At 38.1% G+C, this 25,037-nt stretch overlaps 1 protein-coding gene across 1 annotated transcript in view; it reads left to right on the top strand.

Moving 5' to 3' along the window:
• Positions 1-21,797: 21,797 nt before the first annotated feature.
• LOC110171466 (A disintegrin and metalloproteinase with thrombospondin motifs 16) overlaps positions 21,798-25,037 on the top strand; it is a 41,783-nt gene continuing 38,543 nt past the window's right edge. The window contains exon 1 of the mRNA XM_020937176.1: positions 21,798-21,941. Within this exon, the coding sequence (XP_020792835.1) occupies positions 21,798-21,941 (144 nt within the window). The remainder of the gene's footprint in view (positions 21,942-25,037) is intronic.

Here is a 25,037-nt window from a genome sequence, read left to right as displayed (position 1 = left end):
TGAAATTTCCTCTTTTTACACAATGCCGTAGAGAAAAATTATTTTAGTAATAAAGCTAATGGGTTTAAGTGGGAGAGAGAGTTGGAGAGGGGCCAGAGGCGGCAAGGGAGCCATTTTCAAGAGGACATTGCTGAGTTGGGGATTAGAAAAAAGCGGGGAACCAGTCTTCCACATTGTTTCATGATTAGAATGTAGAGAAACAGAAGGTCCTTTTCTACCGACTGTCATGATACGAATGCAGATAAGAGACACACTGTGCACACACAATAGGAGGATTTGAAATGCTGGTTAATTGTATTGATAAAGCCAAACTATTGTACAATGTTTGTCCAAGATTACGTTTCTTTTTGGTGTAATTACCATAGAGGGAGTTAAAGTGATGTGAGGCTTCCAGGCAATCTGCAGTGCTTGTGGACACATTGTATCTCAGGTCTCTAATGAACAAAGAAACACCCAAACTGATAGAGAGATTTATTCATTCTTCTAAATTATTTCCACACTTAACATCTGCAAAGCCCATAGAAACACTGTCCTTTATTTTGTCTCTGATGATCTAAACACAAACTGAATGTTCAGCATGTGAGGGGATGCAAATGGAATCATTATGACTTCCATGGGGCAAGAATTTTCTGTACACAGGAATAAAATGGGTTGAATTTAATAAAAACACAAATAACATATGCATTTGGTTGCCATGTCAGATTTCTTTAAATTGTTTTCAAATATAATTATTGATGAAATAAATCATTGTGAAGCTTTAGTTTTTTCAATTATCTGTAAATTATTGTCAGACATTTAACTTAAAATAGCAAACATGTCCATCTATCCACACTATCCACAACATTTAGCAATCAGTATATCAAATATAATATTGTGCTTAAAAGTTCAGATATTTTTACAAGGTTACTTGAGTTCAAAGTTCCAAATCCAAGGTCCAACTGTACGTTCCAACTGACCGTGCTGGAAATGTTGCTTGAGCAGTTACGGAAATTCTGAACCGTGCAAATCAGAAAATTATGTGACGAATGATGGATGTGATAAATAAACAAACAGTGAAAATATATCCTTAATGTTATTGATCCTAACAGTCTCCTAATGTAATTGCATTAGGTCGGAAACTTTCATTATGTAAAGAGACTGGAGAAGTGAGGCGAGCAGATGCTGACTGCAACATCAAGAATTAGCTGTCAAATTCTCAGCAGAGGCAGGACTGGGGCCAAACGAAGGCCTCTTTCTGCCCTGCTCCTCTCTCCTCTCCTCAGCAGTCAGCCAAGCATCCCAGTATTAAGTGAGGCGAGCAACCGAGATATGAATGTGATATTCCCTCTGGTATTTTTAACCGCTGTATTGAATTCGCATAAAACACTTAAAGCTGCTCAGCTCGTGCCTTATGGGAGCCTCTCACACAGCCATCCGCACCAGTCTCTAGAGAGGGCGTCTCCACTGCCATGAAAAATTCCAGTTTCTCCCCTCTCCATCGCGACCGTCTGCCTCTGCTCTGTGATGCATATAGAGCTTCCATAAGGAGGACTTCTAGCACCACTAGCACCCAATCTCACTCATAAAAGCATAATGATGTGAGATAGAAAAGTTCATAAAAATCTCATTAAGGGTTCACTTTCAGATAGGGGAAATCAAACTTAGAAGCCCTCTTGAGGATAGGAGAATATACTCTAGTGATAAGTGGCAACAAACACACCAAGACTGTGCCACTTCATGATATGTACAAACAAGGTGGTCAATCCGTGTTTGTTCTGACATTAATATTACAGGAAGCAGATTCTATAGTTTTGAATGTCAAGATATGAACAAAACATGGCCTGAGTAGACAATATTGCTGTAATGACACCCCGTGGTGGTGGAAAGTCCTGATGGTGCAGCCTCACTTCCATCGGCCCACCCCAGGGCAGCTGTGGCATATGGAATGAATAATGCGCAAAATTGGAAAAGCGCTAAATAAGACTAAAGCATTTTTATTTGTCAGAACTTTGTTTAAGACCAAATCAACCAGAGACAAAAAGTCTTTGAATTCAAACTTTAAATAAGAAATGTCTTATCCTTATATGAAACACATGAAACAGTCATAGCGGTTTGGCCTCCATTATGAATAATAAACAGTCTCCTGCCCTGATCAAACTCCACCTTATGAATTATACCATGAATATTACCATGGTTTTCAGATTTATTTCTGGGTCCAGGCTATTTCTCATGCTTGAGCGAGGCTTATCACTTAACAATCAATTATTAACATGTGTCAGAATAAGGAGTGCTATTACAGCGATTGAGATGCATGTTGTACACTGGGCTGAACTGACAACACTTCTTGTACTCATACTCGCACTCGCCTGTCTGTAGAGGGAAGCTGGATTTTAGGTGGAAAATCACATTCTTGGCTCTTAATTTGTGAATAATGCATCGAATTGAATATGCATTATGCTAAAAAGTACTGTCGAGGGGAGGAGAAGGTACATTAAAAAGATTTTTTCATACACAAGCTTGCTTTTAGTTTTAACTTGCTTCAATACAGTGCACGAGTCTAACTAAAGATTTAGAAAGATATATGAATGTACAAAATGATAACCCTGAAATAAAAGACCTCTACCAAGACGCCGGTCTGATCTCCCAATTTATTGCAGTGGTAATGCCCTTTTCATTATTGGTTTCTATTTAAATAGCACAGAATTCTAACTTAACATTGTTCACTTGTTAGAACTTTTGTACACCACAGAAAAAAAAATGGTTGAAAACATGCCCATCAAAAGTTCACGAGTTACCATTTACCTTGCTATTATTTACTTTTAATTTAGACAGGCAAAGCAACATAACCTGCTGTTGCAATGATATGCATATATTCAAGCCTAATTTATTCATCTACACTGCCTTATTAGGGTTAAATCTGGGTGGCCTGCCGTGAATAATAATGCTGAATGCGTGGCAGTCAAGAATATCCTCGTCAGATCCTCTTGTCCATCAACAATGCTACAGATGTTAGCACTGGTAAAACTGGTAATCGTTAAAGACCTTATTCATTATGCACATGGTTCATCTCTGCATCCTCATTCATTTGCATAAATCACAATCTAGCCTATTTGTATGATAATCTGACGCTAGATGACAAGTGCGTATGTTTTGGACTGGTGTAGACGGACAGACAGAGCCAGAGAGGAGGCGGGTGTGTTAATGCAACTTTTGAATATGCAATGTGTGTCTGACCTCTGTGGGTATATGGAGGGAGAGCCATGTAAGATTTATAAGTAGTCTACAGTCCCCTGATTGACTAAAACACAGGGGATCGTTTAGATAATGCACAGCGCTTCTAACAGCTGCTTAGAGGGTCAAAATTATAGAAGTTTATTGACAGCTTAAGTTACACAAATGTTACAATCCATAAAACTTGTTCATTCTGCTTCAATTTAAAATCCTGCAACTCTACTGTCACTGCACAATAATACCTTCAAAAATACTCCTTATGCTTGAATTTAGGTCAGTCTTTAAACTCTGTTCTCAGTTCAGGCTGGAGCCACCTATGATCCAAAGTCACAAGGATGGACTGGACTATACACAAACCCCAAAAGTAAAAAAGAGGATGAATTAAGAGTTCATTCATTCAGAAAGAGTTCTTGTTAGACCTGTCAATTACGCCAATATTTGCATACTATGATTTATTTGGACACATTCGATTAACACCAGATTAAATGCACAGATATAGCAAATATTTCTCAAATTGGTTTGAACCATGTTGAAATATTGCCATATCATTGTATATGTCAACTATCAATGACGTTTGTATTAGAATCCTAGTTTAATGTGTATGTGTGATGATGATCTGATGTCATATTTTTGTATGTGTGACCTAAAATCATCCAGGAGGGGAAGGGGCTGAGGTCCTTCACTTTTTTTTTCTTTGGCAATCTGGGTATGAGAGATAACAGAGTGAAAAATGTTGGAAGCAATCCACTGTGCCTCCGAGTAAGACCTTTACGATTTCACCACTTCATTAGGAAGTGGCTAATCTCTGCGCTCGAGAGGCCTGATAAGGACTCGCCGCTAATGCAGGGGAGTCAAAGTTCAAACAGCCTTCGATGTTTTGATGCTTAACTTACTAAAGTTCCTGTATGTTCATTAGACAGCTTTATCGGGCAACTCTTCTCTTACATTCCCCAATACCCATCAAGATTGGAGAGGGACGCTATGGTCGAGGTGGCGTGGAGGGGAGAGCGGTGCAGCTGTGAGGAGATAACAGATAGCACAGATAGCTTTTGTAGAAGGAGGGATGGAGGGAAGAAGTCCAGCGAGAACCAGAGACAACCAGTCACTTCTCCTGATCGCTCCATCTCGATTAAGCCCTCAGCCCTCACAGCCAATATTGTGTGTTTGTTGTGCGATTTCTATTCCTGTTTGTGCATACTGTCCATATTTGCATGTATTGAATGTGTGTGCGCGCGCCATGCCTTGATGTCCTTATGCAGTCACATCTCCATCCACGCGACAACAGCGCAGGCCCCTCCACTCATCAATTTTGCATTGCCATTTAAAAAAGCCTATCAAAAACCCCCATCAGTTTCACAGCGGCCCCTGGTGCACATAAAAAGCCCTATTTACACTGATCTCCTCTCCCTGAAATTGTTTTTCAAAGGGAAGATATTATTTTGTGCCCTTCTAGTATCAAAGGCTTGTCAGCACTCCAGAGATTTCACCACATATATCAAAGTATCATAGGAGCAAGAGGACACATCGAAGGAAATGGCATTGATATAAAAAACATATTTACCATGAACTACTTCGGGATGTTTGGGCACTCTTATTTTTGTTTACTGAATCTGAATTCTGTCACTTTGCGTCAGGCGACACAAGGGCTGCCTTTTAATTGGGCCTGACATGTTTCTCATCTTAGACTAACTTTACTGATGTACCAACATGCTGTTCAACCTTCACAGAGGAAGCTGTGGAAGATATTGATGACAAACTCTAGAGAGAGACTAAATCAAAGGTTACAAAATGTTCAGACATAGTGAAGTGCTAAGATGGGTTTAGTAGAAAAACTGTAGTTTTATTGACTGTTACAGACTTCTTCCGTTTAGGTGTGAATGGAGCACTGATACATACGTGATATACAAGATGATACATTCAAAACACCAAACTGTAACTGTGTAGTTGTACTACCTTTTCAATCAAGGGAAAATTCATGATGAGCTATTGAATGTATATATATTTTTTTTCAAGTTATATTTTTTGTTTAAGTCAGGTCAAACCATAGTTCACTTTCATCCACCATCTCATTTTGCATGCAAGTCCTCAGCTGTCAATGATCATGAAAGTCACTATTGCTTAGAGTAGGGAACAGTCTACATTTAGTTTAGTGGGCAAGTCATTCCAAGCTATATTTGAATTTAAAAAATTAAACATTTTTGTTTAACAATAGAATTACTTGCTTGCATCATTTGCATGACAAACAAAGCAATTACAGAACCGTTTGTTTTTGTCCATTTTCTTCACTGACAAAGCAACAATAAGCGCCACTCATTTCCATGTGTAATATTTTATGTTTAAAAACAAAGTAAACCACATTCATGGTGACATTTTTGCAAACACACCCAGACTGTACATCCAGTGTATCTCAGAGACGATAACAAATGAGAGTTCCAACTGGGCCACAAAATGCTGCCGCGATAATCTGCTATCAGTGAGCCTGGCTGATCTCACAGAAAAGAAATAAGGCTTAGAGGGCGAAGTGTCAACACCTTAGATATCTGTACAAACTTAGAGCAGGAATCAAAGGGGCAGTGGCAGGGCCTGCTCACTGCTTAGCCTTATATCTCCCCTGAAGTGACAGGTCCAAGTGTCAACTGGCTGTGAACTCTGGAGAGAAATGGATTCTATCTTCAAATGTGTTTTAGAAGTAAATGTTTTGACTATGGATAAAATACCTGAAGAGACAGAAGAGAAATCAAAAGCATAGGTCTATATTACTATGTACGATGTTGACAAATAAAAATACAAATACAAAAATATTAAAGCATCAGTGCATGTATTTCTTACACTTATTACCTCCGCCAAAGAGGTTATGTTTTTGCCGGCGTTTGTCTGTTTGTTTGTTTATTTGTTTGTCTGTTAGCAACATAACTCAAAAAGTTATGGACCGATTTTGATGAAATTTTCAGGATTTGTTGGAAATGTGAAAAGGAAGAACTGATTTCATTTTGGGGGTGATCCGGAAGAAATCCTGGATTCTGGATCACTTTGAAATTTTACTTAACATTGTGGTAAATGGGGCCAAAAATTTTGTTTCTCAATATCTCGGTTAATTATTGACCAAACCCCATGAAATTTGACTCAGGGATGGACAATGGGATCCTCTTTCATATTCCAAAGGCTGATCCGGATCTGATCCAGAAGACTGATTTTATCGCAATTTATATAAAAAATGGGGGTAGTCCTTGGCGGAGGTCTGCGCTCTCTGAGTGCTTTTCTAGTTTCAAATATTCTCATTTTAGAGATCAGGAGACAGGCAATTATCACAATGAAATGTGTTCTATCCTGATAGTCTACACTATGTGAATACTGAGTAGATGTTAAATTTGTTCACATACTGTGTCTGTAGGTCATTCCTCCAATACAAACAAAGCACAAGCCACCTCCACACTTTCTCCTTCAGCCTTGGAGCTCAGAGCTGCATCTTCAGAAGTTCTCTTAATCAAAGTGTAGCAGTGAGGCTAATCAAAGGGCCCTAAATAACTCCATCTCCCAACACAGGCCATAGCAGGATTAAAAATCCACTAGCCAGAACTAGGTTTCTTCGATCTGGGGGCTGCTAACGCCTAATGAGAACTCCCCAAAGCCACGGATCACAGCTGAGCTGCTGGGCACAGCATGCAGAGGCCCCTCTTTAAATCCTTAAAAGATCCTATCAGGACGAGATGAAAATAGATATTGCCCTCTCTGGGTGTCAGATGATTAAAAGAATGGCAGAGGATTATAGAGTCCAGTTTGGATGTAGGTTCAGGGAAACTCAAAGTGTTTGTGAGTCTTTTACAAGGCAATAAGACCTTAGCAGATAAGATGGTCTGTAGCAAGGGTGAATGTAAAGGCAGCTCTCCATTATGCATGCTCCGAGGCCCTACATTTGTTTACTCAGATCTTACAGGGATTACAGCACTGTTTGCAACAACTACATTAAACACACGGCTCTTTCAAGACACTCTGAAGTGAAATCTCTTGTGTTTACTGCCTGGACATTTGAACATAGTTTATCATCTACTTTTTTGAAGCTGCTGTCAGTTGAAACCACACAAACTTAAAGCTCCACTGTGATGTCCTGTCACAATAATTATAAATCAAGTGATCATTCAAAATGTTAGATGGAACAATCTATCTGGGGGTCAATAATTATCGTGAAAACTTTTTCATTGTACTTTTAGGGAACTTTGTGATTTGTCTATTCTATGATAAGATTTGAGCTGTAAAGAACTTCTATGACTCATTTAGACAGATTCATGACACACTTAGAATACTACTTAATGCGCTTAATGTGTCAGTAGCATAAATTTGTTTCAATATTATCATTTAGCTTCCATATTTTTGGATTTTTCTTATTGCACATGAGCAGTGTGAGGAGGCTTGCATCTCCACAAATCTGACACTTATTTTATGTGGAAGTTGGCCTCCTCCTGCTTTTTGCTCATCTCCTTTTCCTATAATATTCCACTGTATGGCATAAATAAAGGTATATTCTAAAGAATGTTCTGAAGTGTGGGTTTAACCTTCTATTTCCATGGAGTCATGCAAGTGACTTTCCACTTCCACAATGTTACACAATGTTGCAATCGGTTGAAAATATGATGTTAGACAAAACACCAAACATCAACTCAGTTTTATTATCCCAGTCTGTTAATAATTTTGAATTTGAATACATTACATTGTCATTATCTACAATGTCACAATTAAAGTAATTTCCTCTTTGTGCAGTTAGACAAATATCCCACTAACAGAAGTCTGTGTCTGGAATAGGAGCCTCTGTATGCTCTAACTAGACCAACGCAGATCTGACAGGGTTGTGTGCACCTGTCATGTCGCACTGTCCTATAACTTTAACATGTTCATGTCTTGGCCTGGCAGGTCATTAGAATAAATGAGGTGGGCTCAGTGGACAGCCGGTCCCCACTCCTCTCCTCTAATGGGAGAGAGCAATGTGACTGATGCAGAGGGCTCAAAGAAACTAGTTAAAGTGGACAATTAGACTTGTGGGGGGTACACTGTGTCTCCCTGCCAAATCACATGAAATGTCCCCTGTTATTTTAATAATTCAGACAGTGGCTAATTTCTACAGCCCAACTGTGTCAAGGTAATATGTGCCTCACGTATCTCCGTTGTGTCACTTTGAACTGGTTAGTGCACTTCCACTTTAACATAAAGGTTTTTAATCAGAAATATCATCACTGCTTCCAATAGTATCAGGTTATTTATTAATCAGTGGATCATTGTTTATGCAGATACCATTCCACTGTGTCATGCATACAAAGTTTTAATCAATTTTTTGTTAATTTGTTAAATGGATTTCAGTAATATATATTTCTTTATTTTACTACTTCATAAAATGCAAGCAAATGCAGTAAGAAGCAAGCAAACATACATCCCATTTCAACAATAACTAGAATTCAACACAGTAAAGGCATAACATACCCTTCTGGGCCGTATCGTGCCCTCTCAGCGGTAACAACAGACCTACACACATACCTTGATGCTCCAGTTTAAGGCTGTTAGACCCTCTGCTCACATCTGAAGTGGCTTAGCACAAGTGCAAATCTCTCCAAACCAGACCCTGAGGACTCTATTTCATACACCCGAGCTCGTCTCCCTCTTCCAATATGCCTGACCTAGACGTCTGTGATGCTTTCATCCACATTCCCATGGAAACTCATTTAGCCTAGCTAGAGGGTGAAGCCAGCCTTGGGTTCAATTGGCTGGATTTACACTTGAGATATTATTCATTACATTAGCTGCCATGCTGATCTCTTCCCTCTCTCCCCCTGTGTCTTCTTCTCCTCATTGTCTGGTGCCAGGGCTCTCAATATATTTCCTTTCTTAAAATTCATGGACCCTATCTCAACACAATTTTCACTTTGCCTCTCCTGTCCCATTGCTAGAACGGTATTGCATTTGTGAATGTCAAGAGTAATACTTTCAAGGACAAATTATAGCAATGACACAAATGATGAGCTTAACAAAGTAAACTTGAGATGCAAAGATTTCAACACATGGCAATTAATGAGTTCTTTTTGGCTCATACAAATCTAGAAATAATTGAATTGTAGACGCTTGTTAAGACAATTCAACATGGTGTCCAGGCAATGTAACCGTAAGAGGATTTTTTTTATCTTCAAAAAGCAATATGTGGTTATCACTGTAGAGCAATGTAATGGCTAATTGTCCTTGCTGCCGCAGTTTTTATTGTCCTTAAGCTCATTATATAATTGCTTTGCCTGAGTTTCCTGCAGCCTGTTCCCAGCTATAATGAGTGTCAGTGTGCATATCAAATGAAAGGTACTTTGAATTCATACATAGTCCACATACTCCCTGCGTATTTCCTTATTGGTAATTTATTTAATTATTGGGCTGCTCTGTTGTTTCCCAGCTGTCAGGATCTTGTCTTAAGCATGCTAATGTATAATACCTGGTGTGGAATTGAGCTGTTATTTAGCACAAGGCATTCAAAACAGCCCTAGGACAAGTAATGTTGAGCAGAGGGTGGTTGACAATAATTAGTTTGCACTAATCTCTCTGTCATCTCCCTGGGACATCATCCCTGTGCCCCCATACAAATATGTACACTTTTCCCACATGTACTATCACTATATTTTCAAGCCCTTGCAGAAAAATGGGTTGGTATATTTAGAGATAAAGCATTTTAAACCATAACTTAAATACCTCATAGCTATCAATAATACATAGATGACATATATTTTCTTGGCACTAAAACACAATAAACACATGATAAAGTATTTCCAACAACCAAATGTAAACTGCAACAGGGGAGCAACAGAAGCATCTGAACCAGAACACCACACATCCCAGCTTGACAATATTATTGGGTCTCAAAACCAGTGGTCTTTAAATTTACCCATTTCAGAATTCTTCAGAATTACAAGTTAAAAAAAACACGCTCTCATACCAGACTGAGCATGCCAATATCACTTGGGATTTTAGGCAACTAACCGTTTATATTACAATGCTTAAGATTAGCCCAACCAATCATATGAGATGACTACACAGATGACTGCACACACCATGCAGAACATGCAAAACACTTGCATAAAAGTCAATATGCCACAGAGCCTAGTCATATTTATCACTACAGCCCAGTAACACAACAGCCAAATTAAAGTTGTACTCACTTTGATGGGACCAAACTGAAGTGACCATCTGAGCTCAGGTTTGCAGTTCTAGTAGATCAGTTTTCTTGCTCAAGTGGTGATGAATATCCAGTCCCCAGTACCCTAAAAAATAACACAACAAACAGAATGATTTACTCATAACATATAGAAGAAATGCAGGCTACAGAGTATTTGCCAAGTGGTTAAAAAGTGAACCAGTCTACTTGGAAGTTTACTTTTATTCAGACCTACTAACTTTGGAGCAAGTGGGTCATTTCAAAACCTGTCAAAAAGCGCGCGCTTTTACCATACTCATCCCTGTCTTTTTACATAAACTTTGACACTGTATGCCTGTTGTAGCCAAAGTATCCTGAGATATTTTTTTCTCCTTTAATCCTATCAAGCATCTGCACAATCCGTTTCAGACACATCCATTTTCATCAACTGTAGTGAAGTATCAAAATACTGAAATACACAGTATATTCACCGTCTTGATGACAGCAGAAGTTTGTGCAGGTAGTACCATGGGTAGTACACAGCAGCAGGAGGAGGATTGGTTTGTTTCGCTCCCCTGATCCTGCCATGGATCTATTAAAATAACCCGCTACTATCACGCGAACTTTCAGATGTTCTCGAAACTTTTAGGCCTCTACAAACCGCAACTTTTTCTGCATCGCTGCGCAAACAATGCACTCTAAAGCCAGAAGTTTCCCAAAACCGCTGTTAACTTCGCAGAGATAATTTAATGTGAGGTTTGCGTTTTGATAAACAATTAAAGCATATAGTTCCCATAAAAAAGGCTTAATTGTTTTACTGGGACGTAAATCAATGTGACACACCCTGTACATGGCGCGCGCACGGGAGCGCCCTGCTCTCTTGTTTGCAGGTGAGTTTGGTACGTCAATGGGTCCGGCAAGACATGGGGTGGGTCAAGTCACCAACTAGCTGAGTCAAGGTGACCCATTTGCTTTTAATGAATCAGGCCTATTTTGTTGTGCAGTCTGTGCAGTGACCCAATACAATTCAGATTTTGATTGACACCGTCAGACCTACAGTATATAGGCTATAATTAGGCTTCATTTATTATATTATATTATGTATGCAACAGTCTTTTATATTTGCAAGTATGCATTGCATTGGTATAAATTATTTGAAAATGTATCTGGAATTTAAATCTAGAAGATGTACATGCTGTAATCAGTGTTGTTTATTGTCTTTGTTAAAGCTGTGCCCTTTTAGTGTCGATTTGGAAACCACTTTACCTGAAACTCTACAAAGGGGACCATAAGCATCATCAAAAGTCTGCAAAATATAAGGTATTGATTTCTTTATTATAGCAAGTGACATTACATCATATATTTGCAAGTAGTCTAAATACTATATGTCTGTGTAACTTAAATAAATAAAATAAAATAAAAACACTGTAAGGCAAAACTGTGTTTACCTCTGGTTTAATGGCTGGTCAAAGGAAACAGCATTCTTTCAGAAAACAGTATTTTTAGTCTTTCTAAACATAATATACCATTGCCTATATGTTTCTGCTGTACATTGCAACATACAGCCCAGGCCATTATAAAATGTGATGTCGATGCAGAACCACAGCCAGGTGAAAGTGTCTTTGTGAGTACATATAGGCCTTTGTATACACACTGCACAGAACGCACACATGCCTCATTGTCATGGAGTGAAGGGGGTGTATCCATCTTTCACAGTCCATTTTTTGGAGATAATGACGGCCATTTCTTCTTCTCAGTGACTGATGACAGGCAGAACTAACTGCTAATGGCATGCCAGTGCTGGAGCACGCCACTTATGTTATTTTTTCTGACAAGGCTCAGGGGAAGGCTTCATTTTTTTGACATTTGACCATGCAAATTCACTCCTGCTACATTATTCCACATTTACATCCATCTCTCAACCCCAGACCCCGAACCACCCACCACCTCCTAACCCCCCCTGTTCCCCTCCCACCTTATCCTCTGCCTCAATATAGACTACGGCAATGCACCTTTTTTCCCTGAGTGGGCTGCAGACACTAAAACCAGGTGTAATAAAGTACTCTGAAACATTTCTATACCATCTCAAAAGAAAAACAAATTAAATGCCTTTTCAATTTAAACTTTTAACTTATATGGCTATTTTAGATCATAGAAAGACATGAACCTGTCAAAATAATCACTGGAAGGCATTTTTGTACCAGTTATCATTTGTCACAACAAAATGAATTTACCTTCACATTTGTTGTCTTTGTTACATGCTTTTCTTTATCATGAATATACTCTAGCATTTTTATTCATTAATTAAAGTTACACATACAGAACTGATTTCTGCTTTCTGTAGTCTTCATTGAGGGATCTTTCCTCTTGTTTGTCTGCAGTCTGTCCTGAGAGCTCCCCCTGCATAATGCGTTGTTTTCATTGTTTGCACACTCAATTATTCTGTCAGTAATGCAGCAAGTTGGGCTCCTCAAATGAGAAATGAGTTTTCTGCATATGTGTGTGTGAAGGTGTGTGAGTGGAGGCGAGACGCAGGGGGTTGATAGGTCTTGGTGGGTCAACACACCTGCTGCGGCTACAAGCACTCCGGGACAGCTAATGTTCTCCGGGCTGACAGGAATCTCCCCTCCAGCCCCATGCACCGCCCTCCTCCTCCCTGTCCCTGCCCCGCTAGTTGGCGCTCAGATAGATTGCCCTTGTAACTGTGGCTAATAATGTCCCGCAGACTGCTTTTTTTAATAGGGTGGACTTTGATAGGTTTTCCAGGACACGGAATAAGCCAGCCCAGACAAAGACATATGCGAAGCGTCAAGACGAGAACGGACACACACGTCGACTCGCTGTGAACTTAAGCAAATGCGCACATAACCAAGCACACACACTTTCCCTATCTATCTGTCTGCTTGTTTTACCACATTATTATGGCTGGCAGGGGGTCTCAGGCCCTCCACTGTTCTCCAAAGGCAGCTGTAATGTGTCAAGAAAAAGAAAATGAGGAAGGAGCAATTGGAAAGAGGGAAAGAAAGAGAAAGGAGGAGGATATGGACTGCCAGCTGACAATGAAATAAAGCCCATTAGAGGCAAGTAAAATAATGTGACAGGCAGCTTGTTACATACAGAGCTTTACTGTTTTAACTACTGTCATCCCCTCCAGGTGACAGCCACACGCTCACTTACAGGCCTATTGAAAAGCCCAGTCACATCCAGCCCCTGTAATCACGCAATACACTCGGTGCAAATGAGGGACACACAAACACAGAGTTGACATGCTTCAAAACAGCAAAGAAATTCAATGCAATCTGTGTTTTGTTGTCAACATTTGAATTATAATTTTAAACATGATGCTTTTTCATTAATTGGAACTTGTGCACTTTCCTGTCACTGAAAACATTATTAAATGAATTACGAGCTGAAAACTTTCTTTTGTAGGCCGCAAAAGTCACACCATGGTGTGTAGTATATACTTCCACTAAACTACAGGATTCTGCTATTTTCACTACTCAGTGACATCTATTAGTACTAGTATACTAGCTGATGTATAAGAATGCTTTTTGTGTGGTTTGGACTTCACCTTTTCATTCTGTGCTTATAGCAAACTGACTCTGCCTTTTATGGTGTATTTTTTATGGCACAGTGAGGGATTATGGTCACCACCACAGGTCTAACAAACAATTCAAAGATTGGTGGCAGCTTATACTGTTGTGAAAATGTATATGTACATGTATATGTATATGTAATTTTACTGCCCCTCAGTAACAAAGTAACAAATGCCAGTGATTCAGTTTGATACCAAGTAATACTGTGGCAAGTATGCAATACTGTCAGCTATTTTTTTGTGTTTTTGTAGAATAAGTACTGCTGTATTAATTTCACATTGAAGGTATTTTTCAAAAGGCTCTAGTGCAGAGCATGGTTTGCAGGAGCACATCAAATGGCAGGACTTGTAAAAGGCAGATCTCCCTAATGTCCCTGTCACCACAGTCATTCATATGCATGTTTTAAAGGGACAGGAGGTTGACCTGTCAGGATAGATGGACTTTTAACTGATAGAGACAGAAGACTTGTAAAGCCAGGTCTCACTAATACTGTGAAATATTGATGAGCACCTCCATCAATGCATGAGTGAGGCATATTCTAATAGATATTCAATTATTTACATCCAAAAATAAAGTCCTGCTTACGTAGATGAGGACTAAAAACCTCCACTCTGAGGGTTTATAGGAACAGGCTAATAATGTATGTATGCAAAGGCCTTCTGCTGTTCGGCCACACCTGCACATTAAATCCAGCTTACGGTGCAAGAACGGCTAATGTCGTGAGCAAAAAGTATGGCAGTCGGAGGCCCTCATTGCTTATTCAACTTTTTGGACCTTTACGACAGCAGCTGCTATTGCCGGGTCCCTGCATATTTTAATATGTGATGTATGTATGATGGCCAGTTTGTACATTTTACTCCACTGTCAAACTCTAGGCGAACCAACACATAGATATACCAGGAATCTATGAGTACCATGGTTACTTTCTAAATGTGATCATAAATAATGGTATTATGTAACTTACTTTTTACTGTTAATTTCTTAAAAATAAATCAGAATTTCTCAAGTAGCCAACTATTATATAATCCCTGTTTTGCAAAAGCCAATGTCCTCTTTAAGATGACTTCAGAAAAATAATGAATTTTGTAACCAATGGCATTTGCAGTCTCTTAATAATTAATCGAATAAACAAACAAGTTGGGATATGTTTTGGTACTGCTCCCCTTTCCTAAAAAGCCAAACAATCTATAATTTCTACTTAAAATATTAATAAATCAAATTATTCATAGATGAAATTATCCCTTTATATTAAAAACAGGCAAATATCCAGAATGTCAGGATAATTACTACATCGATTTTACCGTTAAAAAGCTGGACCAATATAATTTTGGTGTTAAATATTATTAATATTATGTGTGTATTCTCTTTGCAAACGTATGGAGATTTTTTCCAATTTTAATGTATTGAGGTGATGTTTGAGCTATAGAAGGAATAAATAACTTTTATTGCTAATTATTGGTTAATGTATTTGTTGTTTTATGCTTTTTAATGATATTGTATGCGGTATTTAAAATAGGTTTACTGGGATTATCCTGCTTGTATCAGTGGTTTAGAGTAGTTTCAGTATTTTCATTTATCACAATGTTTACAACAATCATAGTCTGTGGTATGAATATATTGTGCTTCATTTTTTTATTTATTTTTTTAAATCTGACAGGCCTTACTATATGATTGCTGATATATTTTTTTTTCTTTTTCTTTTTTAGTAAAATCCTGGATCATTCAAGTTTTTCTCATCGGATGTTTGGAGTTGACACAAGTCAGACAAGGCAAGGTAAGTCATTTTAATTGCTCGTTTATTGTATTAACTTATATTTTACATTTAGGGCCACAACTTAAACAATCTAGAAATGAAAGTATTTAGTTCATTGGAAAACATGAGCCTGCTATGCCCTCCTGTGGCCACTGCTGTGAATCATTGCTTTCCATATTTCTTTAGCAGGTGATGACTCAAGTTTTTATATTAAATTAAAGGATTGCGTCATGTTGACCTAGTTTTACTGTGGTGCAAAACAATTAAATACTTTCACTCAGGCTTTTATGTTAACAAAACAAATAAATCAAAATAGTGTGCTTGTTCCACTTAGTAGTATTGACATTATTCTGACGGAAGCGGACTGTCATACAGTGGAGAAATGAGCTACAAGCTGCCTACTAAGGACCGCATCTCCACAGTCTGAGTCTTGGAGTGACAAATATGAATCATTTTTATTCAGATATCCAGCTACCTTTAGTCATTTACTGAATTACCTCAGCCCATCCTCTACCAGGCATGGCATTTGCTCCATTCACAATCAAAAAGCAAACTTCAAATCAACTATCAGTCTCTTCAGCAGTCAACACAACAAATGACTTAACCTCTGACAATGGAGCAAACACTCCATTTGGAGTAACCAGTACTCCATATTGTCAGTATATTAGCAATTTGTACATAATTCATATTATTCATCATTATTATTTAGAATTATTTATCCACCTGAAGTAAAATGAAGCACAACAATCTCTGGCTGTTGTTTTCATGATAACCGTAATGAAGTAGTTGTCTTTGATGCTGAATAAACTTCTTTTTTATTACACCATATATTCATTAACATGTTTGTACCAAGCTCATATAAATTGAGAGAAGTGCATCTGCTTTAAAACCTGTACTAGGTTATACGCAAACCAATACATACTTAAAAGCATTGCAGTGTAACCATCCATATCTGTCTATAGGGCTAGATACTACACATGCTCTTTGAAAGCAGTCATTTCTTTGCGGTAACTGTAGGGCTAAGACATAACGCTTTGAAAAGAGTCAACCATTTATGAGTGGCCTTTTCACATTGGCATAAATACAAAGATTTGCCTGACACTAAAAACACAGCCACAATACGGAGAGCTGACATGTGCCCATCTCTTCTGTTCTGCCCTGGGAGAATCTAAATGCTAAACGTATGTGCATATTTTTTCATAGCAACAGACATATTAGAATTTCCTCAACCAACCCCCATCTCCATCCACTATCTCCCACACCGAGGACATGAAAGGGGCTGCAGCGCATAATGCTCCAAGAATTAAGGGATTCCTTGGTGTCTCTGAGTAACACAAGCTATCGTTATGACAATATAAGTCTTAAGCGATTTACCCACCCATGTCTCCTATTCATGTCTTTGCCTGAATATCACATTTTATATTAAATATTAATCTTAAGGTAATGTAATCATTTGTTTGTAATTGAAAAAAACTGTCTTTAGGACAGCAAAAGATCAAATTGTCTTCTATGGTCAAATAGCTGTCCTTGCATTTGTGCAATAACAATAATATTAGCAAAAATTTAATTATGTGTGTGTGTGCTTTTTTATTTTCATCTTAATTTCATTACTTACCAAACTTTAATTATGTCTGTGTTTGAAAATTAATTTTGGCACAACTCTAACAACATCTTGCAGATGTAGCTATTTCCTTTTTAGATGTGAAATTGGTGCCAACAGTAGACATATGCTGATATGTGACCTATTAGCTGGATTACTTATAGTAAGTAAATATTTATAATTACGACTATATGTGCATATGTCACTGTATATTTCACTCTTTTATTGTATAATAATAATAATTAGACTTTTACCCTAGAAAGGAGATGGGTGTGTTGCATGTGTTTTTATTAATGCTATTAATCTATCCAAAGAAAAAGAGTTGAAGAGACTAAATCCAATACAAAAGTGGACACAAGAACAAGCGTCTCCATTGTCCCATGTGAGATTACAGGAGGTGATCTCACTCGTCTCTTTTATCTTCTCTCAGTGATGGCTATTGATCCAGGTCAAAGAGAGTAGCACTAATTGATTGAGAAACTCAAGCATAGTCAAAAGGGATGGATTCCCAATGTAGCCACAAAATGGTATTGTATGTTAAAATACAATACAGGCCACTTACAGATGCAGCAGCACTGTCAAACATTATAGACAGATGATCTCTCACAAGAGTCCAGTAGGTCACACACACAGTTGTTGTATTTATTTGGTTTGTGTGTGTGTATGTGAAAATTGCTCTTACCTGCTTTGTTTAAATTTATACAATTATACATATTATATATGTATTGTAACCGTTCTTGCTATGCCTAAAGGCCATTTGCAGCTATGTACCACTAGAGGGAGACATTTGTCTGCTAATATGATATAATGCGAAATCAGTATTATGCTGTAGCTTATGCACCTAAAATGAAAGAACACAAGGGGCTGACATTTCATCATAGTAACCAATTAATTGAATATAATTAAGAAAATTCATTAATTAAATAATAAATCACCATAATTAGAATGCATAAAATAACTTAAAACACCCTATACTGTATTTTTTTATGAGAATACAAGTTTAATATGTTTAGGAATGTGTTGGACCAATTGATCAGGAACTACATTGCCTCCATGCTACCACATCTGAATATAATTTCTTCCAATATTATTAGAATGGTATATTAATATTATATATAGCTATTAAATTGCTACATTTTTCAGTTGGCGTGAATTTTTCAACATTTTCATTCCATGTTCATTTTCACCTGAACTGTCAGCCACAAGTTGAATGTGGCGGACTTAGGTTGTACTGTAAGGATTCTAGTGTGTCAGTTCAGGGTCATGTTTAGTGTTAGTTTTGGCATTGTTCCCTCGGAGGGGGAGAGTGAACTTGTGTCAAAATGTCACACTCAGCCACTTGTCTTGATCAAAGTTGGCACCGGCCCCACACAGGTCGCTCTTTCACCCACACGCTGTCAGAAATATGCAGGCCCTAGTGTCTATGTATTGTATGCTGCTTGTATGCTGCAGGTCCATGCATGAACATACTTGTATATTCACACATATAAGACAAGCTTCACCAAATATGACAGGCAGTGCGGAGACTGTACAGGCCACACACGTCTGAATGAATGAAAACTTACTGATACATAGAAAAGGAAAGAGAGTTGGTTAACTTGTGTTCAGGGAAAACATATGCCCTGTTATGTCATGTTAATTAATGTATGATTTTGAGTTTTACATCAGATGTCCTTAATATTACAGACCTTTTATTCATGAAATTACTTGGCACTGTAACTCAATGTAATATAAATCATAAAACACATGTACAGTCATATAGCACTTTTCTATTGCTTTTCTAGAGTTTTCACACCAGTGTACTTAGGTAATATAGAGATAATGTCGATTAAGACAATGGCGGCATGCACAGGTGGCAGCTGGGTTTCAACCTTTGACTTTTAGTTTGGTAAATGGACGCTTTACCTTCTGAGTTACTGTTGTTTATGGTGTACATCTTACATTATCATAAACACATTTACATCTCAATCGATGTGGTATTCAAGTAATGGTAATAATGGAGTGGAAGTGGAAAAACAGCTTTCCCTGTCTTGTTGTTTATATAATTTGTTAATTGACAGAGTGAGTTCCTGGTGACCCTGCTGTGATTGTCTAACCCCAGCACGCCCTGCAAGCTTCATAAACACTTCCAAGAACAATGCATAGCTGTCAAGTCTCCTAATCATTATTTTGAATATAAATGGCCAGAGTTATAATGTAAAAAACATCACTGACACACCGCAAAAGTAACAGAATAACACAGTAGTGACATAATTATTGATATATTTCTATAAACCAATATAATCCAAAATAAAAGTAATATTTTCTCAGCAGCATTTGTGTACTTGAGTATTTTAGTTATCTTATTGTTTTTGTTGGGTATATATGTATGGGATGGTAACATAATATGGACAGCTCAGTGTGTGGACGGCTGACCTGAGATGGATGCACAGCTCCAGTGTTGGCTTATATTTTAGTGCAGCTTTATGTGCCTCTTCAGGAAGCCTCTTGTGGATCTATAGGACTCTTTGTATGAGCCACCACGGCCAGCTGTTCGCAAGTTTTATAGCCGAAATGGAAGACATCTTTCCCTGCAATTTTCACCTCCTGGGCCAAGCATGTGTCAGTTATGGAGAGCCGTGCTGGGGTTTCCCCACTGAGCTCAAAGAGTGTGTGGGTTTCATCACTCTCCTCATGTGATATTAGATACTTTTCACACAAAATCACACCCGGCACTAAATTATTACTTTACTGTGTTTTTGTTTCTGTTGTTTTTTGTTAGTAGGTGAATGGTATGATTGGATCACACATGATGGCAATACTTGACTACCCCTGGTGGCATCAACAGGCATATAATGTGTGACAGGTGTTAGCAAAAATCATCAGCTTCAGTACTCAAGTGAATTCTTTCCATATATTTAAGGTACAGTTTATTGTCCCCATAATGAAATATGTTCTCTGCATTTGACCCATCCTTCAGTAGTGCTGGGGCACCTCCTTGGAAGCTTTGAGCACCGCAGGAGAGAAACATGCAAAATGCTCAGGTAACCTGAGGAACAGACCCAGAACCTTCTTGCTGTGAAGCTTAAGTGCTCGCCACTCTGCCATCTTAAAGGCTGGTAACAAAAAAAAATCTCAGTCAGATGTTTATTTTAGAATGCAAAAGTGTAGTAGGCTTTTGTGTTTCCAATAATATATTCCACCTTCCATTGACTGGAAACTGGAAAAAGTTTTTATTTAAATATTATTATTTACATTTATTTAAGATGGTGGGTCATTTAATTTTTCAGCTGATTAAAATGCATCCTCAGATTAACAATTTTTTTTTGTTGTTGTTTTTTTTTCTAATTGTTGCATGGCCATTTGATCAATAGTGGAATCAGTGTCCCTGTGGTAAGTGCTTCCACAAAGCTTTTGTTTTTGTAGGGTTTTGTGCAATTTATCAAATTACATCTTTTGACAGCACATAATTGTTTCAAATAATCCTGATTTCAATGATGTCTCAGATAATTATGATCCTGTTCATAGAAGAGCCCCCTCCTGTTTCCACATGGTCATTTTCAGGTTCACCGACACTGCTTTTACAAACAAATCTCAGGACCTTTGAACTTGACAAGAAAAATAAAGCTTTGATTGTGCCACTGAGAGCCACATATTGTGTCCCTGATGAGGACACATGCTGACAGAGCAAGTGACCTGTAATGATGGCTTGTTGTTGTCCTCCGATCAAATCAAGAGGACTTTCTCACAAAAAAATCAAACGGGCATAGTGACTTTTTTAATGACTGATGTCAGCATAGAATAAAGGATTTTTTATTCAGTGTAGCTCAGCTGGTAGAGTGTTTGTTAATTGTTCACAGGTTTGAATCTCTCTCTCAGCATAAACATTGTTAGAGCGGTCAGATCCACAGGTTAGCAGTGCGATTCCAGCTTCCACAGATCAATGCTGTTGTTGAGTTCTTGGACAAAACACTTAACCCATCTCATCCTCAATGACTGCGTACACTGGTGTATGAACGTGTGTGAATGTGTGAGTGGTCTCTTGATATAAAGAGCTTTGAGTGGCTAGAAGGTGGAAAAGTGCTATGTTTAAATGTGAATATTTACTATTTAAATGGGCTGTAAGACTTTGATCAGAACAACAATAATAATAATAAAAACGAAATAAGCGAACCCATGAAAGTACTACACAAAATTAACCTTTTCCTCTTGGTCAAAAATCTCAACAGACTCACTTCTCTCACAACAATAATAGCCATCAAAGGAGCGGTGCTTTCAGTTGTATAGAGAAATGCCCTCCTGGTCCTGAGCAGCTCGTGTGTTTGTGATCCTGGGTGGTCTGTCAAATTTTGTTTCAGACTGAACAATGTATGGCGACAGTGGGATTTTAATGTAAACCTCTTCTATAAGTGAGTTAAGTCCAGGTTGTCTACTCTTTTGTGTAACAAAACAATGAGAATGTTGAACCAAAAGTTAATTCAGTGACTTTTTACCACAGGGGCCATGGAGGTGGGAAACACGCTGGACAATGGCCACTTATTTGCAGGGCTGACGCAGACTTACATTGCCAGACTCTTACAGGACATTACCATCTACCATTTGATTACAGGACATTACCATTTATCACCTGGCACCCACAACCCCTTGGTGAGAGGGTGAGGAGAAAAAGGAAAGTGGTAGGTTGAATAAGGTTTTCTGCACCATAGAAAATCCAATGAGATCCTCAAAACGATAAGTTCTAAACACCAAATGAGTAGTTTTAATAGACTTATAGACTTAGATAGTCTGTTTTGTAAAGTAATTATTTTTCTATTAGTCGACAAGAAAATTTCTTTGACATGGGGAAAAATGCAAACCCATTTTAACCAAATGAAAATATACTGAATGAATGCATCCATTAAAGTGTTTACAAATGCAACTAATTCATTATCAAGATAATTTTGGTTTTTATTTCATAATGCCAAGGTATTTATCATTATTAGAGTCTATGAAGTCCAAATAAAAAATAAAGATAATTTAAAATGGTCAACGATTAGTTGAGTCTATAAGTTGCAGCTCTATTTTTCAATGATCAAAAATAGCAGCTAAAACTTTCCATTCCAGTTTCCAGTCTTTTATTAAAAAATCCCTGCTTACACAATACAGAGGTGAGGAACTTCAGCAGGCTCTCACACCTGCAGACTGTCATGAGACTGGCCACTTTGTTTTCAAGGTTCAGCCCTTTAAAGATGCTCTTTCTGCCTCACTGATCAAATACAGCCAACTACCAACAATAATTAGCACAATTTCCATGGCTTCTCTTTTCATCTGCAGCTGTAGGTTTATTGTGAACCCTTTTCAAAGGTAAAGCAGGAATGTAGGTCAAGAATGCTTAAAAAGTTTTCAAGAAGATTTTACACTTTGAGGTTGTGAACATCTCATATTCTGGTTCTTTTATCTCTCTAGATCTTTAATAGTGGACTGAACAAGTTGGGAATAATATCAAATTTCAGAAAATGAACAGATTGACTGAAATATGAACAGTTAAACTAATATAAAAATCACATTTCAGAACATTTGCTAATGGCATCCATTCAATTTGCGATATCGAATTGATTGTGATTAATCTTGCAGCCCTAGTGCAAGAGCGTGAACAAACACTCAACTCAAACTCACACAGAAAAACCTTCTCTAGAATACTACTGTTACTCAAATAGAGAGATCAATTCACAGAACATAACTAACTCACGAATCACAAAAAAATGCATTTAGTTTTAAAAACCATGCTGTGTGTGGTAATAGTGGCTAATTAAACAAGGTCCTGAGTCCTGACATGAACTTGAAGTCCTCACATGACCAGGACCGGACTCCCCACTCTGCTACACTTGACTCAGGCTCATTCATGAAGTGCACTTTTATGTGAGGTTATTATGACCAGATCAATGCTTTTCTATGAGGACTGGGGTCATGGAGTTGAATCCAAAGGGGAACAAGTTTCGAATGACTTGCTGGAAAGAATTTTAAACTGGTGGCATTGCACTTGAGTGGTGCTCCTATTGACCTGATACATGAGTTAAACACATAAAAATAATAATAAATCATAATATAGTTACTGCACAGCTGCTGATCCTCAATTCTCAATTTCTATTTGTTCTCTTTTTGGTCAGTCATCTATAGAAGATGCAAAATGTACATTAATCAACAGTAATATGCAGAAAAAGCTTAAGCTACTGCCCCAGTTCTACACTGCCACATCATCTACGTACTGTACATCTTCATTTTACAATTTCCAGAGGATTGATAAATGGGCTTGAGTCCAGCGCCGTAAGGTGGACTTGTGCACCATCTGCAAAAGTTTAGGAGAAACAGTTTAGACTGATAAATTCAATGTGTGCCGGTACACAGGAAGGTTCAAATCAATAAAAATGGAGGCATCAGTATTCTTCGACAGTGCAGCAGCAGTCCTGCGAAAACCCAGACTATACCTTCAATCATCAAACAAGTTGGCAATGTCCACCACCCCATGCTCAGCTCTCACCTCCACCTTCCTATCCGACCTCCCTTTGGTCTCGCTCCCTGTCAGCTCCCATCAGCCTCCCGTCTGTGATGCTCTCCAAGGAATTTTACAGCTGCTGTGGGCTTCATACACACAGGCAGTGGTAGCTCGCATGTGCACTAACTAAAACCTGCACTGAAAGACACGCTTGCACATAAATCCCCTAGCAAGATCAGGGCTAGGATCAGGCTAGCCAATAACCACACACACATAGCTTTGTTGACAGACAGCTAATTAAATAATGCTGTGATGGGGAAACTACCTGGAGTGAAGGAAGCAACTGCAAAACGTAACACCAATGTTGTGTTACTTAGTTCTTCTATTGGGGGATTTCTTCATGAACTTTGAAAAGGTCTGCAAGCAATTTTTGTTCAAGTTGGTAAAGGTGCAGTTTAATTATTGTACTATTGTGCGGGTGTTTCATTGCAACCAGCAGATTGTTATTACTGCTAGGTGGTCCCTGTTTCATAAATAAGATGCAGATCCCAACAAAACTCAAGAATAAATAACACAAACAATGTTTACATGTTAAAATTATCAACACTTTAGGGTACATGTACCAAGCCCAGATCATTTGGGAACATAGTATACCTCATAAAGACAACTTATTATTGACATTACTCCACTCTTATTGCCTGAGGTCCAGAATAGACACAATACTTTACGAAGATGTGAGTCTGGTCATCGGTGAATCTCCCTGAGTTCAGACGGACATGATTGACAGGTGGATTAATTAATCAGCGAAATGCATAATTTCTTATCAAAACAAATATGGCTGAAAAAAGAAAGAAAAAACAAACATCACAGGGACCTGAAAAGCGCTTCAGATTTGATGAAGATGAGATAAATAAGCTTGTGTTTTTCAGTTAGAGGTATCCAATGAGTTTCTTCATATCACATACTTTTGAAAAAAATAAAAAATATATTAAAATTAAACCGAGATAGACACCAGAGACAAATAGACAGAGAGCCATACAGCAGCTGACAGACAGGCAGACTTAGAGGCATACAGGAGCGCAGATGTCAGAGGTCAAATCACTCACGGCAGTTTGCTCGCTTTGGACAACAGGGGGCATTCTTGGTGTTTTGATGTCTAACAGCAATCTGTCTGTTTTTAAAAATGAGCCCTCCAACATATTGATGACAGTAATGCTGTCCCTATTTCAGTTGTGAATTTACCTAGTAACCTTGACATTTTTATTTGCATA

This window comes from Boleophthalmus pectinirostris, unplaced genomic scaffold, assembly GCF_026225935.1.
Source record: "Boleophthalmus pectinirostris isolate CB_2022bp ecotype Guang Dong unplaced genomic scaffold, ASM2622593v1 HiC_scaffold_6, whole genome shotgun sequence".
NCBI classification, from domain to species: domain Eukaryota; kingdom Metazoa; phylum Chordata; class Actinopteri; order Gobiiformes; family Gobiidae; genus Boleophthalmus; species Boleophthalmus pectinirostris.
Note: the sequence above shows the minus strand (reverse complement) of the source record. Positions and strands in the feature narration are given on the sequence as shown.